Source organism: Natrix helvetica (assembly GCF_964273705.1).
Source record: "Natrix helvetica genome assembly, chromosome: Z".
In the NCBI taxonomy this organism is placed as follows: Eukaryota; Metazoa; Chordata; class Lepidosauria; order Squamata; family Natricidae; genus Natrix; species Natrix helvetica.
In genome coordinates this window covers 62,737,903-62,760,275 of record NC_138554.1, presented here as the reverse complement: position 1 = coordinate 62,760,275, position 22,373 = coordinate 62,737,903, and the positions used below count along the sequence as shown (strand labels likewise).

General features: G+C 39.8%; 1 protein-coding gene across 1 annotated transcript in view; it reads left to right on the top strand.

The window, feature by feature from the left end:
* The window catches only part of ERP44 (endoplasmic reticulum protein 44), a 71,670-nt gene that overhangs the window by 11,864 nt on the left and 37,433 nt on the right, over nucleotides 1-22,373 (top strand). The window contains exons 2-4 of the mRNA XM_081969788.1: nucleotides 4,459-4,531; nucleotides 8,212-8,251; nucleotides 9,143-9,258. Of these exons, the coding sequence (XP_081825914.1) occupies nucleotides 4,459-4,531; nucleotides 8,212-8,251; nucleotides 9,143-9,258 (229 nt within the window). The remainder of the gene's footprint in view (nucleotides 1-4,458; nucleotides 4,532-8,211; nucleotides 8,252-9,142; nucleotides 9,259-22,373) is intronic.

Sequence of the window (22,373 nt, the reverse complement as noted above, 5' to 3'; positions counted from 1 at the left end):
GCAAGTATACACCACTTTATTCCTTTGTAAGTATTCCTGCTTTTCATTGCTGCATTGATTCCAGGCCACACTATCAAACAAGTATTTGCATTAAAGGACTGTTTAATGTAAGTAGTCTAGGTTCCCTATTGTGAACAGTCAATTTTCTTCATATTATTTCCTTGTTAATTATGTCAGTGCTACATTGAAGCATATAGGTAATCCTCAACTTAGAGTGGTAATTTAGTGACCATTCAAAGTTACAGAAACAATGAAGTTTTCCACACTTATGACCATTGCAGTATTCCCTTGGTCACATGATCAAAATTTGGATGCTTGGCAACTGATTCATTTTTAAGACAGTTGCAGTGTCCTGGGGTTATATGATCAGCTTTTGCAATCCTTCAATATGAAAGCCAGATTCACTTAACAGTCATGTTACTAACTTAACAAATGAAATGATTCACTTAATAACTATAACAAGAAAAGTCATAAAATGAGGCAAAAGTCACAAGCGATATTTCACTTAGAATAAATTTTGGACTCAATTGTGGTAGTAAATCAAGGACTACCTGTATCAAGGCAGTAAACAGCTGTGCTCCCTTGTGGACATTTTAATAATTAGATGATTCAGGACAATGCAATTTTCAATATTTGATTGACTTTGTCTAAATTATAATGTTCTTCTGCAAAACTGCACTTTTCTTCTACTCATTTCTCAAGTCTACTTACAAGAAACTTTAACCATGTTATCTATTAGACTGATGGGCCTATTTTTGATACAACCCACTAGTTGGAATATATTTTAACAAGTAGGAAGTTTATCAGGATTTATTTGCTCTTCAGGCATTTTATAATTTTATCTTGTTTTCTAAAACTGGTGTTCAGTGTCAGTAGTTAGCATGGAAATAGTGATTTAGTGCCTGTTTTTCAAGGGGTTCCAAGAGTCATGATAATAATTTCTCCGATTCTCAGTTGAGATAGGTATGTCAAATGCAAATCCTTTCAAGATTTTGGCCGCAGAGTTAATATTATAAGCTACCCAGAATTACACTGGTAGGATGGGCAACCTATCTGAACTGAACTGAGCTAAATCTGGAAAGTATGATAGAGCTCATCTCATAATTTTTTTGGATGTCAGCTACTATGTATTTTATTTTTTATTTATTTTATTAGAAGTTCCTCAGAATCATGTTAGTTGAGCAACTATATAAATCAAATAAATAAATAAATATTATGTCAAATGATGTTCTTGTCAAACCAGAGGGACCTAGCTATTGGAAAAAATCTGAGGAGGATTTGGATATTAGATGTTTCTTCCACACATGGCACAAATTTGTGAATGTATTGGATAAAAATTGCCAATCAGCTGTAAGTGACCAAATTGATAACATTACATGATTTGAGGCTATTTATTATTGCCTCAGTATCTAGTCAGTCAGTTTATTTCAATTGTTGATCAGCAAACTCATTACTTTAGACCATTTTGATCTTTTATTCTGATTCACCGATAGGTTAGTTATAATCTACCTAGCAGTAATGTTATATAGTCTTAAATCTGAATGGCCTAGGAATTTCTGTTCTTCATAGTGGTGGAGATAGCATCCAGGCTGGGTTGATCTTCATCCACTCATTGCGAGGACTGAGCCTGACAGTTGTTGAAACCATGCCCCTGTCGCTAGGCAAAGACCAGTTCCGACTCAGTCCCTCAATGAGGACGGATGCATCATCGCTTTGTTCTTGACTGAAAAGAAAAATTGAGACATTGGCTTTGTGAGTACATTGCATGAAGGGATAACATCGTCCTGGGAGTGACCCTGGACGGCTTAAGCCCCTTTTAGGAGCAGGAGCCTTGTGGGTCTGTGCCCTTTGGGGCATAAAGGCTTCGGAAGGCGGCGGCTGTTTAAAATTGGTCTTTTGCTGACTTGAAACATAAGCGTGGCTTGAATAGCTCTAGAGGCTGTGAAGTTCGCCGTTTTGAAAATCCGCTGTCACGCATTTCTCTGGCTTCGCCACCTGATTTTTCTGATTGTGCCCGGACCCTTTGCCTGCCCTGCATGCTTTAATCAGCAGCTGAGCTCTGGGAAACGCTCCGCCGCTCCTGCTTGCAGTCGAGTGGCAAACCGTGGTGGCTTTAACTATTGGATCTGCTGAGAGCCTTTAGGCTACCTCAGAGCGACCTGAGCCTTCAAGGCGCAAATTTCACTGCGTGGAGCAACGCGTCCTTCAGCGAGTCGCTCTGTCTGTCAGCGGTCCCGAACGGTTGGGAAAAAAGCACCATTTTCGTATTTCCACGCCTTTTCCTTCCAATTCAAAATGGCAGCCGCAAGTTCTGTCGAACCATCGGACAATAATAATACCACCCCCGGTCAAAGTAAGAGCCCTCAAATGGTGGAAGGGCAGGGAGGCTCCCAATCGCCCCTCAGTCCTTCAACTTCTAATCCTTCTGACACTGCAAAGTCTGATAAACCAGCTTCTCGTTATGAGAAATGGAAGGAGAAAGCCTTGGAACGTATTCACAAAAAGGCTGCATCTAAGGCGGCTCCTTCCTTGCATTCTACTGATACCCCACAGCTTGCTCAAATGCAGCTGGCTTTGCAGCTCTTTCCTGGGGACAGGCAGGGCAGGGAGGCTTCCCTTAACCCTCTTTTTCCCATTGATGTCCCTGGCATTTGGGGGCCAGCGCAGGAGATCAATTCCTCTGCACCTCCTGCAACTCACATTGCGCCTCCCAATTTGCAAAGGATGGACACTATGCCATCTACTTCAACTGGGCCATCTGCCTTATCAGGCATTAATCAACCAAACAGTTGGTAGTCTGTTCCCTCCTCAAGAGGTCAGCAGGGGGCCTGAAAGTACTGGACAACTTTCATCCAATTTCTAACCTTCCCCTTTGAAGAAAAATTGTTGAGAAGCTAGTAGGCCTATACCTTCAAGGAGCTGTAAAAGAAATAGATTATTTGAACTAGTACAGTCAAATTTCAAGCAGATTATATTACAAAATGGCACTGAACAGCCATGTGGATCATCTCTGGCTGGCCTGGGATAGGGGTGGTGTGTCCATCTTGACCTTATTTTATTTATTCATTTGCTTATTTTTTTATAAATAATCCACAAGGGCAAATCCAACACACCTTAATCTTCCTATTTTCTCCACAACAACAAACCTGTGAAGTGAATTTGGCTGAGAGTGACTGGTCCAAGGTCACCTAGCTGGCTTTGGGTGATTGGTTTTACTGACTTTCAGTATCATTAAACATATCCTGGGCCAGCTGGTGGTGGTTGGGGAGAGAGGCATATTTTCTCAGTGATTTTCCTCCTTTTTCTAAGTCCAGTTTCTTTGGTGTAGTGGGCAAGAGGTTTAGCCCTATGGCTCAATTTTATGGACAACTACATGAATCAATTGTCCCCTTGTTCTTTAACGTTTATATAAAACAGTTTGATGAGATAATTTCTTGGCCTGTTGTATGCTGATGACACTTAGTTGTATATCTTAACTTGTTCAAATGATGCTATGTTGGTGTTTTGAGTACCTAGAGTCTGGATAGAGAAGAATGGCTTTAGCTCAATCCTATAAGACCAAGTAGCTGTAGGTTGTAGAGCTCTCTTCATCTAGAGAGTTGTTATCTTTAACTCTGGCTGTGGAGACAATTTAGGGGTTCTTCTTCAAGGGTCTCCTCAGCTCCTCATTCTGCACTTTAAAAAGTTTCAGCTCCTTTTACATACTTTTTGAAGGCTATCATCTTTACTCTCTGAATTCCTTGGTCACCTCCATATTGGATTATTGCAATTCTGTGTACTTGGAATAGCTCTTGAAAAGCATTTGGAAGCTGCAGCTGGGCCACAGTGCAAAATACCAAAGCTAAATGAGCTGCACTGGCTCCCAATATGCTTCCAGGTGCAATTCAGGTGCTGTTATCCTTATATTGCATGGAGCCAGATTATTTATAAGATTGCCTAACTTTGATTCTACCCATTTTATTAGTTCTAGCAGGATAGGCATGTTCTGAGTCCCTTCAGTGAAATAAGTTACTAGTAAATGGAAAGTGCTCTTAAGAACTGATTACCAGTAGGTAAGTTTTAATTTTACCTGAAAAATATAGTTATATACCGACAACAGAATATTAGATGGAAGTGGCTCTTCATTAACAATCTTGGCAGGTTCTTGGTAATTAACTGTTAAATAAATTTTTCTTCATCTATTTGCTCCCATTTTATAAATTAGAATAATATCTGGATTGTGACAGATTAAATCAGCAATTTGTTTAGTGAACTGGAATCTTTGACAATTTGTGTTTCATTCTGTGGGACGAGTATTTCCTGGAGAAATCCATTGGGTATGGGGAGGAGGACAAGGACAAAGCTAAACTCTCTTAATGCATGTAATATCTGAAACAATTTTGGCCATGCTAAAATATTCTAAACTATGTATGTATAGGAGGTTAATGGATACATTTTAAGGTGTCTATATTCTTGCAGATATCCTCTTTTTTTCATCCAACACAAAGTGAAATAACAAGCCTTGACAGTGGAAATATAGATGATGTTTTAAGTAAGTATTGTTTAATGCTTATACAGGACATTTATTTATTTATTGCCTTGATTCATATAGTTTCCTATCTCACAGTTGTGACTCTTGATGGCAAAGATAGGATGATACTCAACAACCAAAGATAGCAGTAACAATAAAAACAACCACATAGCATAGTTAAGGGAAATGAGACTCAGATCACATAATTTTAGTCATCAAAGAAACCACAGTGATGGAGTCAGTCATTCTGTAGGACCCATGCCTAAAACAGAGTTAGATCTTCAGGGATTAATGAAAAAATAGTAAGATTGGGCCAAATAAATTGTTGGGATATGATGTTTCAAAAGCAAACACTGTGATAGGTAGGCCCACTTCCTTAATACATAATAGATGGGAGCCAGAACATGGTCAGCTTGCCAGATCAGGTCAGACAGAAAAAATTGGAGAAAGGTAGTCCCACAAGTAAGGTGACCCCATGCAATTAAAGGCTTTAATCAAGACTTTGAATTACAGCCAAAAGCCTACTGGGAACCAAAGCACTGGTGTAACATGGACAAACTGAAGTGTTCTTATAACTGCTTACACTGCCACAACCTGGATCAGCTCTTCTGAGTGAATTTCATGGGCAGCCTTAAGTATATTGCTGTAATTCATCTGGTGAGCAAAGTATGGGTGACTTTATGTCATGGTCCAAGAAAATATGTCAAGATGAATCTGTACAAAAATTCTGCTTGCTGTGATTTCTACATGTTTTTCGGATGGGAACCATGAGTATAGGAGGACCTTCAAATTACATATGAGATTTTTGCAATCCCATTAACAATATGGATAGAAAATCTTTGGATTTGGGAAGTTTTGAAACACAAAGTTGGTTTTGCTAGGGTTTATCTTTTTATTTTACTTATATGGCCAAAATTATATGGCCATCTATCTCATATAATGATTCCAGGTGGTAACCAACCCTATGCTGATGGATTATATCACTGAGCAACTTCATATAGATGGTTAAACAAGAATGGGAAGAGTACATAATGGGGAATTACCATAGAGAAGGAGACTTTTATCAACTCTCGCCTATCAAACTGGCCCTGGCCCTGAAGGAAGGAAAAGAACTACAATATAATATTGTAGTATGCAATATTCTACCACTCATTCTCAACAATCTGAGTCAATCCAGAAGAATAACGAGATTGATAATTGAAAGTTGCTGAGAGATTAAAGAGAGTGAGGATGGGCCTACCACTCCTATCAGAAGTCAACCACAAGTCAATCCTATTTCAGTTTCCATGTGCAGATTTGAATCATGAATCGTGATAACAAGAGGTATCATAGGTGCAACTGATTCAAAGACACAGCCATATCTTTATTCCAGCAATAGCCAAGATCTTGATCAAATTATACATCCAGCCTTTAGGAAGCCCCAATCCATCAGATGCTTTCAGCAGATTGGCATAATAAATCCTTTTCCCTGTGGTGATGAGCAGCACAAGAGCACTTAAAGGAATCAGAAAGTGATAAATCACTGCCACTTTCCTAAGACAAAAGAGATCTAACACTTGACCATCATATGCTGGATCTTAGATACTCTGGATTAGATTTATATTTGCTACTGTGTGGTGTCCATTTGTATCCAAGGTTGAAGCCTATAAAATTTGATTGTCAACTTGGCCACTAAGTCAAGAATCTAGGTTTGGCAGTTGCTACCCACAGCAAAGCTAATACAGTAACAACAATTCCAATTGATCCCTAAAGCCCAGCTTTAGATGTAGAGTCTCGTAATCAATCTGCAAGACAGCACCTCTAAAACCCTCAATAGTAGCTTGAATGATACTCCACTGCTGCAACCCTATTCACTTGGCTAATCTAATGCCACACTTGAAATCAAGATGGCCAAATTTCTCATAGAGGAAAGCTCCCAACCCAAGTCCAGGACTTGGTAATAAACAGCTATCTCATTTGCATGTCACAGATAAGAGTTTATTACCAGATGAAGTCATTGAGTAGAGGTAATTGAAAGCCCAAACCTTCAATGGTCCATTGACCAGATATTGGAGGAGAGATTAGGGGGGTGGAAAGGAAAACTTAAGAGCTTCCATGGGTTTAATGAAAAATGGACAGCCATGTAATTTTAAAAAAATAAATAAACCAGTATAAGAAACTGCCTATCCCCATGTGGTATCACCCTCATTTTTCTATCTGCCCATAATTTCATGTTTCTGCTTGTCCCCTCTTCCCACCAACTAAACCTTGTACCTTCCTAAAACTAAACCTTTATTAAATATAGGCTTGAGTTCTGTTCCTGAAGTTGATTGTGAATTCATTGAGTTAGGCTTTGATTGAACAGCCAGATTTTAAAATACTCTAGAAGAAGCATTTTAGAATGACTACATTTCTTATTCATAAATGAAACCTTGAGTATATTTGCACAATATTAATGGAAAAATATTTAGAAGCCAATGACATTTATAAGTATATGCATTTATAATGTCATAATGCTAAATGAAAATCAGATTGCATGAGTAAGGTTTTAAAATACTCTTTTTGGAACTTTATTGTTGCTACGAATAGAAGCTTCTATTGATAATACAAATTCCAAAGCAAAAACCTTGGCTATAATGTTATGCTTTAATCAAACTAAATTGGTTAATGAATCTTACTGATTTTGGTGCGGCGATGGTGTGTCTAATAATGCTCGGAAAAATAATGCTCTGTAGCACCTTCAAAACAGGGTGTCCATATGGAACAGCTTTTTGCAAACTTTTAAAACTGCTGTGTTTTTTCCAGATTACCTGTGTGGCACTAAAGTAGCTGCATTTTTCAAAGCAGCCATATGAAGTTGGAAAAAATACCTTTCAAGGTGTTTTTGCACCGCCCAAATCCCTATTTTGTCTGACACGGAAACATTCCAAATTGGTTTTATTGTTATCCCCTGTGACTTGGTTCAAAAAAGCCTAAGTGAATGTTAATCCCACTCGGTCATATGAAAATGCAGCAAAGATCCTAAAACGTTCATAGGAAATTTGGGGTTATTGTAACTCTTAATTTTGGAGCGTGAAAGTTTGTGTTTGAAAATTTGGAAGATTGGTGTGGATGTTCTCACAAAATGGTTGCAATATTGGGTATGGTGCAGTTACAAACATTTTATTTCCCAGATCAATCAGGGTAAAATAAAGAAATCTGGACCAAACCACCATAACAAAGAAATTTAAATTCTTCAAAGCTCAAACGTAATGTTCAAAATACAAAACAACTTATTAGAACAGAAGAATTGTGGATTCTTCTCTTTCATAAAAGACAGAATTAATGACGTTCAGAATCAAGTAAATTCACCAGAAACTGGAGACAAGGCAAGGGCAAATTACCACATCAAATACCTGCCCCTATGAAGGACAGCAAAAACTAATTTTCATAGGCAAAGCTATTTTGCACTCTTTCATCCTTTGCTCTCTCAACCTTACATTAAAAAAACACAGAACAAAACAACTGTAGTTTAAGTAACTAGTTTAAATTCAGTTAATCTAATAATTATGTAATCTGTACTAGAAACAGTATTAATTTTTATGAACTCTGGTTTATCCAAATGTTGTTTGCGGCTCTTCTGAAATGATAATTTCATTATTCTTTTTCTGTGCTGTTGATGTAATATTTTATGTGTTGGCTTTGTGATGTCACAAACATTAATTAATTTTTCTTTTTCCCAGACAATGCAGATGTTGCATTAGTGAATTTTTATGCTGATTGGTAAGTATTTCTGTACAATCATATATATTTTATTAATAGCAAATTTTGGATATAAATTTAGTACTTTTAAAACTAAATATATAATCATACCTTTTTCTTATCAGTATTCTTCAAAGGTATATTGTACTATAATTATACTTTATTATTCAGGAATGATTTTATAAAACAGAGAGACTTTTTTCCCTTCTTTCTTATTGCCAAGAGAAATAGACCCCTACCTCAAATTGAATTTGAATTTATTAGATTTGTTAGCCTCTCCCTCTCCACGAAGGGACTCGGGGCGGCGTACAATAAATAAAACACATATTATACAATTAAACATTCCACGGAGGAGGTAAAAAATCACACAACTATCATTACAGTACATAGAAATAGTAGTAATAAGATTAAAAATTAAAATACCCCAATATAAAATTACAAGTTTAAAAGATTGCCAGGAGGATTAAAATGGAACTATGGTTGAGCTAGGCCGGCTAGTTGAAAAAGGTGGGTCTTGAGTTTTGAACGGAAGGAGCGGAGGTCGGTAGTAATCCTAATGTCGGGGGGGAGGTCATTCCAGAGGGCTGGGCCCATCACAGAGAAGGCCCTGCGCCTGGGCGCCGCCCTTTGGCACTGCTTAGTGGACGGCACCTGGAGAAGTCCCTCTCTGTGAGAGCGAATTGGTCGTAGGGATTTATGGGGCAGGATCCGATCCTGCAGGTAGCTAGGTCGAGATTAGGAAGATATTCAGTTTATCATGATTCATTAATTTTTCTGGGTAAAGAAATTTCTTGTGTAATGTACAGCAGAACATTTGCTTTCGGTAATTCTGTATGATACTACAATGTGAAATCCTCTAATAACCTTATTTTTTAGAAAATGCCTCTTATTTTGTATCTTTCTTTTCAACAGGTGCCGATTTAGTCAAATGCTACACCCTATATTTGAGGAAGCTTCTAATGTAATTAAAGAAGATTTTCCAGATAAGAATCAAGTTGTATTTGCCAGAGTAGATTGTGATCAGTACTGTAAGTAAACTGCTTTAAGAATTTGTTTATGTTTTAAACATCTAGTTGAAAAAAATCAGATGTTATTGGAATAATCTAAAATCTTGCAGTGAGTGACTGAACAAAGATACGTTGTTAATTTTAAAAAGTGATTCTGTGCCATAAATATAAATTTTTAGCAAGCAGATATATAGATTTTTCTCTGTAACAATCTGTTCCTAATTTGGTATTTCAGGTCTTCCAATGGTGCATCCATCACCGCTATAACTAAGTCAGTCTACCGTTGTTTATCATAATTAATTCAACATTACATTTTTCACTTTTAAGGATTTCTTCATTTCCTATTGAACTGTAGTCAAGAATCACATTATTTAGTTCATTATTTCCAATATTAGGATTCCACTTTTCTGCAGAAAGAATATTTAAATTTCTTGAGTTGGCAAGATACATTTCTCTGTATTTTAGTTTTTTGAATTTGGCTAATAATTAGCATTTAGAATTATTAATTTTAGAACAAATTGCATTTACAATATAAATAGCATCTTCCTTTATGCAAATGCAGTGTCTGCAGGAAATATAAATAGGCCCTTTTTCTTAACTTCATTCAGAATGGTCAGCCTAACATAGCTATCTTATTTTGATGTACAATTGATCAGGCATGCTACAGATTTTAGCAACTGGTTTGCTAAGGCACAGCAAATGGTAAGAAATTATTGATGACTTTTACCATGCTTGATGTCTAGTAACAAAATATTTGCCTGCTTTTAGAACCAATATAAATACGTTTTTCTGAAGAATGTGTGGAACCTTAATGGGATCCTAGAAATATCTTAACTTTTTTAAAATTTTAAATCACATTTCTAAAATTAGAAGTAGAAGGTGGTATAAGAGGTATGTTAGTTAAAAATTAAGCACACTGTATTTTTACTAAATCATAATTTAATGAGTTCAATAATAAATAATATTGTACTAGTGTGGAAAAGAAAGTATTAAAAATGATCTCTTATTTGATAGTGAATGTGATGTTCTAAAAATAAGTAGGTAGTAATCAAGAATGTCAAGCAATCATATGCTTTTTTCTCCGGTTGAATGAAATGCTGCTGCTAATGAATCATTTTATGCCGTGAGTTGTAGAATACTAAAAAGTGTGCTTGGAATATAAATTTACAATGTGATGTTACTGCACTATAACACTATGCCCATTTAATTTTTCTACATATTCTTTACCCAGCATTTTTCAAAATAGACCTTTGCCTCCATCATATCAATAATTAATGGTACAGTAACATTAGCTTCGACTGTTCTAGATAAGAATTCTCAGCTTCTTTGCTCCCTGCCAGTTGAAATCTCTATTAGTATGTCAGTAATAGAGTTATTTTTTTAAATGATGCTTAGGCAGTCATTAATTCATCTTCAGTAAAACATTTAAATAATTGGCAATGGTAATAAGACTACATGCATTGATATGGCAGAGCAATTTGAATTCTATAATACAAACTTCATATGATACTGTGAAACCAAACGGCTGCAATATTTTGTATCAGTTGAAATTTCTGTATTGTACCTGGATAAGCCTCCACTGTACTCATAATAGAAATCAAGCCTCGAGTTACTATTCTTAACCCCCATGACAGTGTATATATCGTTTTATCTAGATTTGGGCTTCTTCTTACTACCTCTTTTACCACTTTGGGTATCAAGGGAAAGACAGCTAGTTGTATCCATGCTACATTAAAGATTCTATGTAGTCATCTGATGTTACTTCCCCTGCTTGGATTACTTCTGTTGCTAGCCTATCTATTCCCAGTGGTTTGTATTTAGGTGATCCTTTCAGAATTCTTGCTATTTCTTCAATCAATATTTCTTGTCTAGCGCTGTTGTAGTGGCAGACTTATGTGGTTTCTTCATCGTACTCTCCTAGCGGGTTGAGGAATTCTTTGAAATGTTCTCTCCACCTTTCTATTACTTCTGATGATTGTATTAATGGACTTCTATTCTTATCATTAATTGTTTCTGTGTGGTTATAATTTTCTTTTCTACTTTGGATTTCTTAGTAAAATGTTCTGCAGGCTGTTCTCTCATTGTCTACTATTGATTTTCTGAAGCATTCCCAGGATTCTTGTTCTGCTTTCTTCATTATCCTGTTAGTATCTCTGGATTGTAATCTATAGTTTACATAATCTTTCCCTGATTTTATCCAATATTTATATAATTCTTTTTTTCAACTTTACTGCTTCTTTATCCTATACACATCATGTGTTTGCTCACATTCCGTCTTTTTCCACTTTTCATTTTTCTGCATAGTTTTTCTGCAATATTAAGCATGATAGTTCTGTACTCTTTCCATTTATCCTCCACGTTTTCCACCTCTGGTGGCAGTTGATTAAATGCTGCCTCCACATTTTATTGTAGTTGTTCTACTGCTTCTTGTTTAATTATTTCCTAGTTTTTATTTATTTATTTTATTTATTTTATTTAACAGATTGCTGTTAGCTCTACAATCTTATGATCAGTGTTACAGATCACAAGTTGAAGATTGCTTTTGCATCAAGCTTTCTGTATCTTTTTTATATGATACTAATATCTTACTAATATATAATCAATCTGACTTTTAATCGCAATGTCATTCTTATTATGCCATGTATAACATTGTAAGTCTTGATATTAGTGTATTAGTGAAAAAAAGATGATGTTGGCTGCATGAATCCAGTATCTTTTGCCCATTTCTTGTTCCTTTCACTGTTCTTACTGTTCTTAGCAGCATGTGAGCCAATGAACTGCTTATACTTCTTCAAGTATAATGGTAGAGTAGTAGTACCCATCTACCATTGAAAACACCCATTAGATACAGTAGCTTCTGCTTTCTTTATTTCCTCATATAGTTTATCAAAGAAATCAACCTTTTTAAAATTTGTGTAATTATTACATGAGGTGTACACCAAGAAGTCCACTCCATTCTTTGCTGGGCCCCCTCCTGAGTAGATAAATGTATATTTTATGAACTTTCTAACTACCATGTCCTTTGTGTCTTACATTGATTAGTTTTATTATCTTGATTCCCTCTTCTTTCCATTTTTCCCAATATTTCTTCTTTTTTATTTCCCAAGCTGGTTATATCCAGAGTTCCTGTTTTATACTTCGCTGCACTGTCTCTTGGTCCTGTGATATTGCCACAATCATTTCTTATTGGATCGGTCCACTTGTATCTCATTTGGATTTTGTCAGAGTATGTAGCAATCCAGCCAGCACACAAGCAAATAATTCAGCAGGATTCATTATATAGAAGAAACTTCTTTATACACAACAATATAAAACATGATGCATATATACAATACCCATGCAACGTGGTAGAAGAAGTAGCAAGTACTCTCAAGCAAAGACCCAACTCTCACAGCACAGAACAGTTAAACTAAGCCAAGCCTATGGCTCAGACAATAAATCCTGTGTCTCAGTCACCAAACAGTTCCCGTTGGCTGACTTGTTGCTATGCTATTCCAGTTCATAAATTCTTATACACTGACAGATTTGTGTAACCATATATTATCCATCGCCGTCCTGCTGGCTCTGTTGCTACTCCACTAGAGTCCCTTTATCCAGGCCATTTTCAGAGTGATCTTGGTGTGGATGTTGCTCTGTATTAGCTGTGATCCCATGTAGTGCATCTACATTCATCCTAAACACTACCTTAACACTTTTAGGAGTATTTCCATCTTAGTTTGATTCAATTTCAATTTGTTTTCCTTCATCTAGCCAATTATTTCCTATAAGGAAAACATTCATGGATATCTACCATTATCTAATGACCTAGACAAAGATACAGGAAGTCCTCGTTTAATTACCAGTCACTTAAAGTTGTAATGGGCACTCCCAGAGGTCCTTCCAAAGACCCGCCTTGTGGTCACATAATTGTACCATGTTTCCCTGAAAATAAGACAGGTCTTATTTTCTTTTGAACCCTGAAATAAGCACTTGGCCTGATTTTCAGGAAAGTCTTATTATTTTTGAGGTGCAGGAGGTGACGAGTGTGATCACCTCATGGCTGCTGCTGTGTTGCAATATTTTCAGGGAGGGCTTATTTTCAGGGGAGGGCTTATTTTAGCTCATGCTCTCAAAAGCCCGATTGGGCTTATTATCTGGGGAGGTCTTATTTTCAGGGAAGCACAGAGTATGTTGGGTGTTTGGCAACCAGCTCACATCCACAGCCATTTTCAGGATTGAAAAAACTGAAATCTTGATTGTATTTGCAATTGTGAAAACCATCCTACTACTAAGCTACTAAGCAGTCCAGGAGCTTCAGTGATTGTTGAGCGAGACCTCGGCCAGACTCCTCGAGAGATGTGAAGTTTGGAGGGGGCCGATCTAGTGCCCAGGCTGGATACAACACAAACGTTCATTCTCGGCCGTATTTGAGATTCCTAGCTGCAATGAACAGCAAAGCTAGGGTTGACCCCAGCCACTTCTCTTCATCGCAGTGCTTTCCAGATGCGGCTTACAGCTCCGAGCCTGAAGCTGCAGAAGGCAAGGGCTGCCTTGGTACCACCAGCTGACGCAAATGTACTGCAACGAAGGCAAAATGCTGTTGCCGCACAAGTACAGGAGCCCATTGGTCATCCCGGAGTAGCTTTTCCACCTGGGTGCACCTATCCGGAGGCCTCGCAGAAGCAGAGATGGGTGGGAGGCCTGAAAGAAACCGCCTAGTCCAGGCATCAGTTTGGCACTGTCCCCTGAGGGCCGCCCGATTGCCCACCCACTACCTGGACTGGCCCAGAAGTGGCACATTCCTTGGTTTCAGACTGGACGCGGGGTCCAAGGCAGAGCAAGTGGCAGGCGCCTGGAGGCCTCGCAGAAGCCGAAAGCCAGGTCTGAAAGTAGCTGATCCTCGCCCCCTGAGACAGCCCTTTGTCTGAGCCTAGAGCAGATTTCCCTCCCCCGCCATTGGCTTTACCTTCCAGTTTCTGCCTGCGGGACTAGCACTGCTCTGCTTACCATGGCTGCCCATGAAGGTAAGGCCCACCCTTGGCTGAAGATTGTGGGCCAGGAAGGTAAGCCAGTTGGCAGAGGGGTGATGTGGTCATCACAGGCTCATGCTCTGTGGCTGCTAGCAGCCATGGTGGGCAAGGCCCAGTCACTGCAGAGAGTGAGATGGGGGGGGGAGCTGCAGCCCTGGCTCACCTTCCTCTCTGACACCAGGCACGGGAGAAAGGGAAGAGCAGGTGCAGGGATTGGGTGTTGCAGCCAGCCGGGAAAGCCGAACTACTGCCCAGAGCAGGACCTGAAAGGTGGCTAAGCCTCACCGTGTCCATCCCCCAAGATGGCCATTTGTTTGAGCGTGGCAGGCAGGCCCAGAGTGGATTTCCATCCCTTGCCGTTGGCCTTACCTTCTAGTTCCAGCCTGCCAGGCTCTTCTCACCGCGGCTGCCCATGAAAGTGAGGCCCGTGCTTGGCTGATGCCACTGCTGTTGATGCTTCCATGTCATGCCCACTGTTCTTGCAGTGCCTTGCGCCGCACAATTACATTTAGCACATTTCACAATGGGGGAGACAATGTCCCCTCTTCCTCCTGGAGCCCATTACGACTATGGAACATCAGCCCCATTTCTCGGGGCGGAGAGCAAGTTGCAAGTCTCTCTGAGCAACCGAGGTTTGTGCAGCACTAACAAGGGCTGGAAGAAGCACCCGCAAGATGAGGCAAGTACAGGGGTGCTTTGCTCCTGCTCTGGAATATGGAGTAAGTCTCCATCCCTCGCCCTTACCTTGTCAGGCCAAGTGATAGAAATACCTATTTCCCACAGAAAAGAAAACATAGGGAGCCACAAAACCTGGGTAGGTGTGGCTTGATGACCTGGTGGGTGAATTTTCCCCCTTCCTTCGCTCTGCGTGGCATCTTCCTTGGCTTGGTCTTGATCCCTGATTTGGGGGTGGGAGCCAGGCCCTCAGCCATCTCATGGCCTTGGTGGTCGCAACAGCCATGCTCAGTTGGCCGTGCGGAGGCCCCTCTTGGTGGTTCCTCAAGTTTTCTGGGCCCGAGTCGTCAGCCAAGTGGGCTGGCCTCTTGAGCTGGCTCTCAATCGGCTGGAATATAGGCCGAGGAAGTGAAGGAGTCAGCACTGGGGGCTGTGGCAGATCTGGGTAGAAACACACTGCCCCTGGAGCCAGCCATGGCTGGGATGGTAAAACAAGTCAGGCAGCTCCTGTCGGCTGGGGCTGCGGGTGGCCAAGCAAACTGCCTCTTCCCCTGCATCTCAGCAGGCTCCATCCCAGTTACGGGCTCTCAATGCTCCCCTAATTGAGCCCCTCTGGTTATTCTTCCAGACTCTGGCTGAGTGACACTGTCTGGCACCCACCCTCGATTTACCCAGGTCTTGCTGCTTGGGGTTTTGGTGGCAGCAGAGGAAGAATCCCATGGGCTGTGCGGGGGCTTCTTTAGGCAGCGCTTCAAACTGCAGCGATTTGAGCCATCGGCTGAGCAGGCACTTTGTGGGTTTCTCTTGACCCATGGCAGGCGGTAGGTAGGGGGGATGAAGGGGTCAGCACTGGGCCCTTTGGTGGGTTGAAGATAGAGACCCACAATGCCTGGAACCAGCCATGACTGGGCTTGTAACCCCAGCCAGGCTGCACCTGCCTAATCAGCTGGGGCTGTGGGGAGTCGGGAGGGCTGCCTCCTCCATGACATATCAACAGACTCCACTAAGACTTCGGGCTCTTGGGGTTCATCCAACTAGGCCCCTTGGCAGGATTTCCAGGCTCCGTCTATGTGATGTCATCTGGACCCCCCAAGACCCCGACTCACCCCAGGTCTAATGCGGGCTGTGCTTTTCTCTGGATGGTGGTGGCAACTGTTCCACTCCTCGTCACCACTGGGAAGTCCTACGCTGGTCCTTGGGATGAACCAACAATTCCTCCACCTGGCACAGTAGTCGGCAACCTGATGCTGGGCATAGGCGGTGTGCCTACCAGCTGTATGCACTTCACCGCCACTTCAGCTGGCCGCTGGGTATCCGCGGGAGTCTGTTGCTTCTCCAGGTGACTTCCACAATAACTGTCAGTTTCATCCCCCGTTTTCTCCATTCGGCTGTCTTCCCTGAGTTTTTCTACTCTCTGGCTGGACCAGGTGAGCAGCCGGGGCTCAGGACACCAGAAGTGGCTCCAGTTAGAGTGGAGATTTTGGGAGAGTTGGCTCAAGGTTCCAAGTAATCCACCCATCGCAAACAGAACTCTGAGGCAAGTTGGTTCTGCGCCACCCAGCTATACATCAAACTTTCTAAGTGCAAATTTCATAAATAAAAAATAGACTATTGGGGCAACCACATCTCCCACTAAGGAGTGGAAATGGATCTAGGGAAGGTTCAGATGGTGCTGGAGTGGGTACCCAAAAGCTGAGTTGCCCGAAGTTCACAAACTTTTACTGCGGAGCGGAGATGGATAATCTGAGAGAAGAAGGCATATGCTGTGCAATGGGCACTTCTAACCTGGGGACACTTCCTTAAAGGGAGTAAAACCCTGTTTGAAGTGTGGACGGACCTCAAAACCCTGGAAGCCTTAAAACCCCAAGGAGGCTTTCCCCAACCAGGTCTGGTAGGCTCAATACTTCAACTATTTCGATTTCACGCTCTACTATCTCTCAGGTGGGGAAAACCTTTTAGCTGATGCCCTTTCAAGGCTGTCCCAGTATAATAAGATTGAAATTATTAGACCAGTCATCTCTTCCCAACAATTGCCAGAGCACAAGGGAAGAAAAAACCCCAAATGCCAGATACACTGCTCACAGCTCTGAAGATCTTAGATATTAGAAAAAGATGAATGGTTCCAACAGCACCAATCCTATTGCATCATGCAAGATGGCTTAAGCCTGGTAGGGCCCAAATTATATGTACCAGAGAATATGTACCTCAACCCTCAAAAAAAGTCATTATTCGAAAACAGCAGGGCCTTTTGGCTTTATAAAAACCCTACACATAGCTAAGTGCCAATTCTGGTGGCCTTCTTTGAAAAAAAGACATTGAACCCTATGTGGCCAGTTGCCACATCTGCTGCTCAAGCCAAAAGACGTCCAAGGAAAACTCCAGGCCTCCTTCAGCCAGTGACAAAGATGGAAGGAGATATCTATGGAATTTATAGTAGAGTTATTGGAAAGTTTGGGAAATATGGTAATTTGGGGTGATCATCAACCTCTTGTCCAACAGGTATACTCTGTGCTATGACCCAAAATCCCTTTGGTGTGCACATTGGCCAAAGTATACATAAACATGTGTATTGACTCCACAGAGCCCCTGAATGAATCCTTTCCAACCGTAGAGTCCAATTCACTTTGTAATTGTGGCAGGAGTTATCAAAATCGCTGGGCACTGCTCAAGGACTTAATTCTTCCTATTATCCACAAACGAAATGAGCTAAAGTTGTCAAGATTATTTATTCATTTTATTTATTAAATTTATATGCTGCCCATCTCCCCTACAAGATGATTCTAGGTGACTTACAAATTATTGAATTGTTTAAATAAATGCTCTGTGCATCCCTATGGGAGAAATGAACAGTAACTTAGAATGCTGTTCAGTGCTATATGTGTGGCTATGTAACTTGTTTAATATATAAATGGATATTGCATTTGTGTCTGATACTTGGAAGAAAGGATGCTGTTAGTTTGAGAAGATTTTGGCAGAATTCTGATTTGAAGGATACAAGGGACCACAAAAACCAAACATGGAGAGTTTGTGTACAGTTTTATGTCAGGTAGGGAGTGTATTGCTTTTTTTTTTTGCTTTTCATCACACCCATGGCCATATAAATGTATGCTAAATTAATTAGGTTTGAATTATGGATTGCTTTATGCAAGTCTGAAGGGTAGTTGCTCAAGACAATATGATTGAAGTAAAACATTCATGAGAAGAAATGGAATGCTTGGCAAATGATTCCTTATTGAGATAGGAATAAGATAAGCATCTATGATGTCTCCTTGGTTGTTTTATATATTAATGGATAAATATTTAAGGAATGCCGATAATGAAATTGAGAGTGTGTTAATTGAGATATGAAACGTTATGTCCTTTTATATGTGAATAATGCAGTGGTTTTGGTTGATAATCATGTTTTATAGTCAATGATAGATTGTTGTAGTGAGAATAAGAACCTGAGAATATAATAAAAGACCAAGATAAATTATGTTTTGCTGGAAAACTAAGGGCAGGAAAATTAGATATGTAAGATAGATTTTTTTTTTTAATTAAAGATGGAGAAATCATGAAATTTTAGGACAGAGTTGTGTTTGTAGAATGGTAGTGAATAGTATGTGCTTCTTTGTGAAGAATGGGTGTTTATTGAAATAATCAAAAGGACATACAAGAATATACTTCTGCTTGCTCTATAACGGTGATGGCGAACCTTTTAAACACCCAAGTGCCCCAACTGCATGTGCATGCATGCCCAAACTGAAAGGTGTATGCCCAAACGCGCATGTGCAAAAATACGTGCATGTGCAGCAGAGACCTGAAGACCAGTTGGACAGAGGCAGGCCATCCCAACACCAATAGTGTGGCAAGAGGTAAGATCTTTTTCTGTTGTGAGCTTCTGTTTCGTTGTTTGCAGGGAAACAGTAGCTCATGAAAGAAATGCCACGGAGATCTGACCTGGGGCAACGCTGCGCGTGCCAGCAAACAACACTTTGCATGCCATCTCTGACACACATGCCATAGGTTCGTCATCACGGCTCTATAACATGGAAGTGAGATTGTCTGGGCACCTTAGAGAAGAAAATCTGCAAGACTGTGTTACAGAGGGTCTCTAGCTAGCAATCAACTGAGCTGTTTTCCTTGGTTTTAAACCTTTAAACCTAGAGCAAGCCTCTAATCAGAATGTTCTCTGTCAAAAGCAAAAATATAATATTGTCAAATTGTATTGCATTGAATTGCAATCAGTTTTAATATGGTGCAAACTACCGTGATGGAGGAACAATCATATCTGAGCTGTGGTGGTGCAGTGGTTAGAGTGCAGTACTGCAGGCTATTTCTGCTGCTTGCCAGCTGCCAGCAGTTTGGCAGATCAAATCTCATCAGGCTCAAGGTTGACTGAGCCTTCCATCCTTCCGAGGTCAGTAAAATGAGGACACAGATTGTTGGGGGCAATATGCTGATTCTGTAAACCTCTTAGAGATGTGTGTAAAGCACTATGAAGCAGTATATAAATGTAACTGCTATTGCTATTGCTATATCTATTGCAGGATCTTTAGTTATCATCAAAAATATGAATTCCCAATATCCTCATATAGGCAATTTTCCTATATAGTCACTGTTACACACATACACATGACCATTTAGTGGCTTTGTGATTGTGATTTTCTTGTCTATTTGAGCAACAGTACTCTTTTCCCCACCCATAGACTATATCTTTGGGAATGTTCCTGGGCAGGAAAACTAATACGGATTTTTGGTAGAATGTAGGAGATGGACCCAGAAGAAAACTATCAGTGTTTGTGTAGCAACAGATAACTTGTTTTTAGCTTGTCATGATTCCTGCTTAGATGCTATGACTTAAGTATAACCCTATATAATTTCATTTTTGCTTCCTTCAGTGTGCCCTTCTTTTTTACACATAAAACTCATGAATTCATTATTCTCTCCTCTATTAGAAATATTCCCTAAACTAGGAGATACTTCTGTGTTAATGCACAAAGCACATTAGAATCTACTCCCCACTGAAGCAATCTCCATGATTTGGGGAGAGCTCACTGTCTACAAAGGGTGTCTCATGGCGTTTGGAACTCTACAGAAGATAGACATATCATATATTTTCTTGATGCAAGGATTATATGCCTTTCCTGCTTAGCTTCAAGCCATTCCTGCAAAATTGCAAGTTATTAATTCTTCTAAGAGTGCAATACAAGTGTGCACATTTGGATACATAAAAATCCAACTTCAGTTAAGGGCTTATGTAGAGTTAATTTATAAGAGGCAAACTGGTAACTCACAATTGACCCAATAAACTCTAGAACATTAATCTGTTTCTAATAGATTTCCTTGATCTATTGCTCTATTCCCATACTTTTTCAATCAGAAGGAGCATCACTATACTTACTGTAGATATTTAAATATTAGAGCTTGAACTTAAGTTTGAGTGTAGTTTGGGCAAAGAAATAATTATTCAGTCTTTTGGCTTTGGAGTGTGTTTTCACCATTTGGATATATGAATTTATTTCAGCAGCTTTTGTTGGAGCAGATAGAAAGAAGGGAGAGAAGGAAAGAAAAGAAAGAATAACTTGTTTGTTTTCTTCAGTTTTGGCATTAATGCAAGGTCAGTGCTATGTCTTTAGACTGCTCTGCTGTCTACAAGGACACACCAAGAGAGCCTCAAATCTGAAATTACTTGTAGTCCATAGGATTTCTTCTTGAGAAGTCTGTTGGGCTTGATCTTCTTTTGAGCTACTTCATTTATTTTAAGATTTCATGGAACATAATTTGCTGTAAGACCATTCAATTATAATTGTCTTAATTTAGCCCAAACAGTCACATTCAATAGGACCTGCAAACAATTTTTCTTAAAAATTGCAACCCACAAATAGATCACCTATAACAGTTGCAGGAAATTGCCATTTTTAGTTGAATGCAGTATCTATTAAGCACTATAAGTCAGTGCTCTAGAGCAGTTATTTTTAACCAGGAGGTTGATAAAAACATATAATAGGGGGCTACATTCTGAGGGTACCATAAAAAAGTGATAATAGATAATCCCTGATATACAACCATAATTAAGACTGTAATCTTACTCATTGATTGAAGCAATTATTAAGAGAGTTACCTATGTGACTGCATAACTCAACAATCACAATTCTTTCACTCCCAGTTGCTGTTTTTAAGTAATCTCTTGGATCATTAAGCAAAATGCCTGTGGGGTGCCAGGCCAAATCACACAGATCTGACATTCTGCCCCTAGAGATTAGCAAACAGTTCAATGGGGTTTCTCTGGGTTTGGTTATACAATTTTTAAGCAGTTTCAGGGCTTTAATATGTTGGGAGTTGACTCAACAGTTTCAGAGGGGTGATAGGTCTTTCCAGGATACCAAATACTGAATTCTCCCTCTCCCCCTCCCCCCCCAATGTATATGAGAGTTCAAAATGTTTTGACTTCAAAGTGCTATTTTCTATCGATCATAATGGAGTAAGGAGGTGGTTGAGATTCAGGATGCAAAGAAGTTATGATTTCTGGTTTCAATAGGCTACAATGAAATACAATTAAGTACATGTCTGAGTGTTTTTTCAACTCAAGTTCTACACTTACTGACTTAATAATCCTTTTAATGGGAAAAGGTCTAATGTATTTCGGCCCCAATTTTTTGGACGGTTGTGTAGATTGTAAGAATTTGGTAGATAGATAGACCTTGTCTCCTACTTTAAAGTCCTTTGGCTTAATGCACTTTTCATCAGCCTGCTTTTGGTATTTTCCTAGCTTCATCCAAAACTTTTCTTACCACTGGCCAAGTGTTCTGTAACTGAGCAACCCAATATTTCAGTGATGCAGTTAATGTGGTGGCCTGAAGTAATTCATGGATAGATACAAAGTCTTGTCCTATAGCCACTTTAAATGGAGTGAATCTGGTGCTGCTATGCACTAAGTTATTGTAAGCCACCTCTGCGAAAGGGAGGAGGCCATCCAATTGTCCTGCTGGTAATATAACATCTAACGTACTGCTCCAGGATGCCATTGATTCATTCACAGCCCCCATTAGTAGCTGGATGGTGCAAGGAGCTGAGCCCCTGAGTGGTCCCCAAAACTCCTGCCAAAATCACAAAATTTAGGACTCAACAATCTGAGATTGTTCTTTCTTGAGCATCATGCAGCTGGTACACTTGCTGCATGAATAATTTAGCCAAAGTGCATGCAGAGGAAATTCTTTGACATGGTGTAAAGTGCACTTGCTTGTAAACCAACTCTGTTATCACCCAAATTACCATATTACCTGAGCTTTCGGGCAGTTCTAAGATAGTCTATTGATATCTCTTTCCATGGGGTTTTAAGTACTGGCAGGAGATGCCCAGGTGTTTTTCCTTGGCAGAGGCACAAATGGGGCAGCTAGCCATACAGGTCCCTATATCCTCTTTCAGTGACAGCCACCAAAATTGCCATTTGATTAGATGCAATTAGGGTTT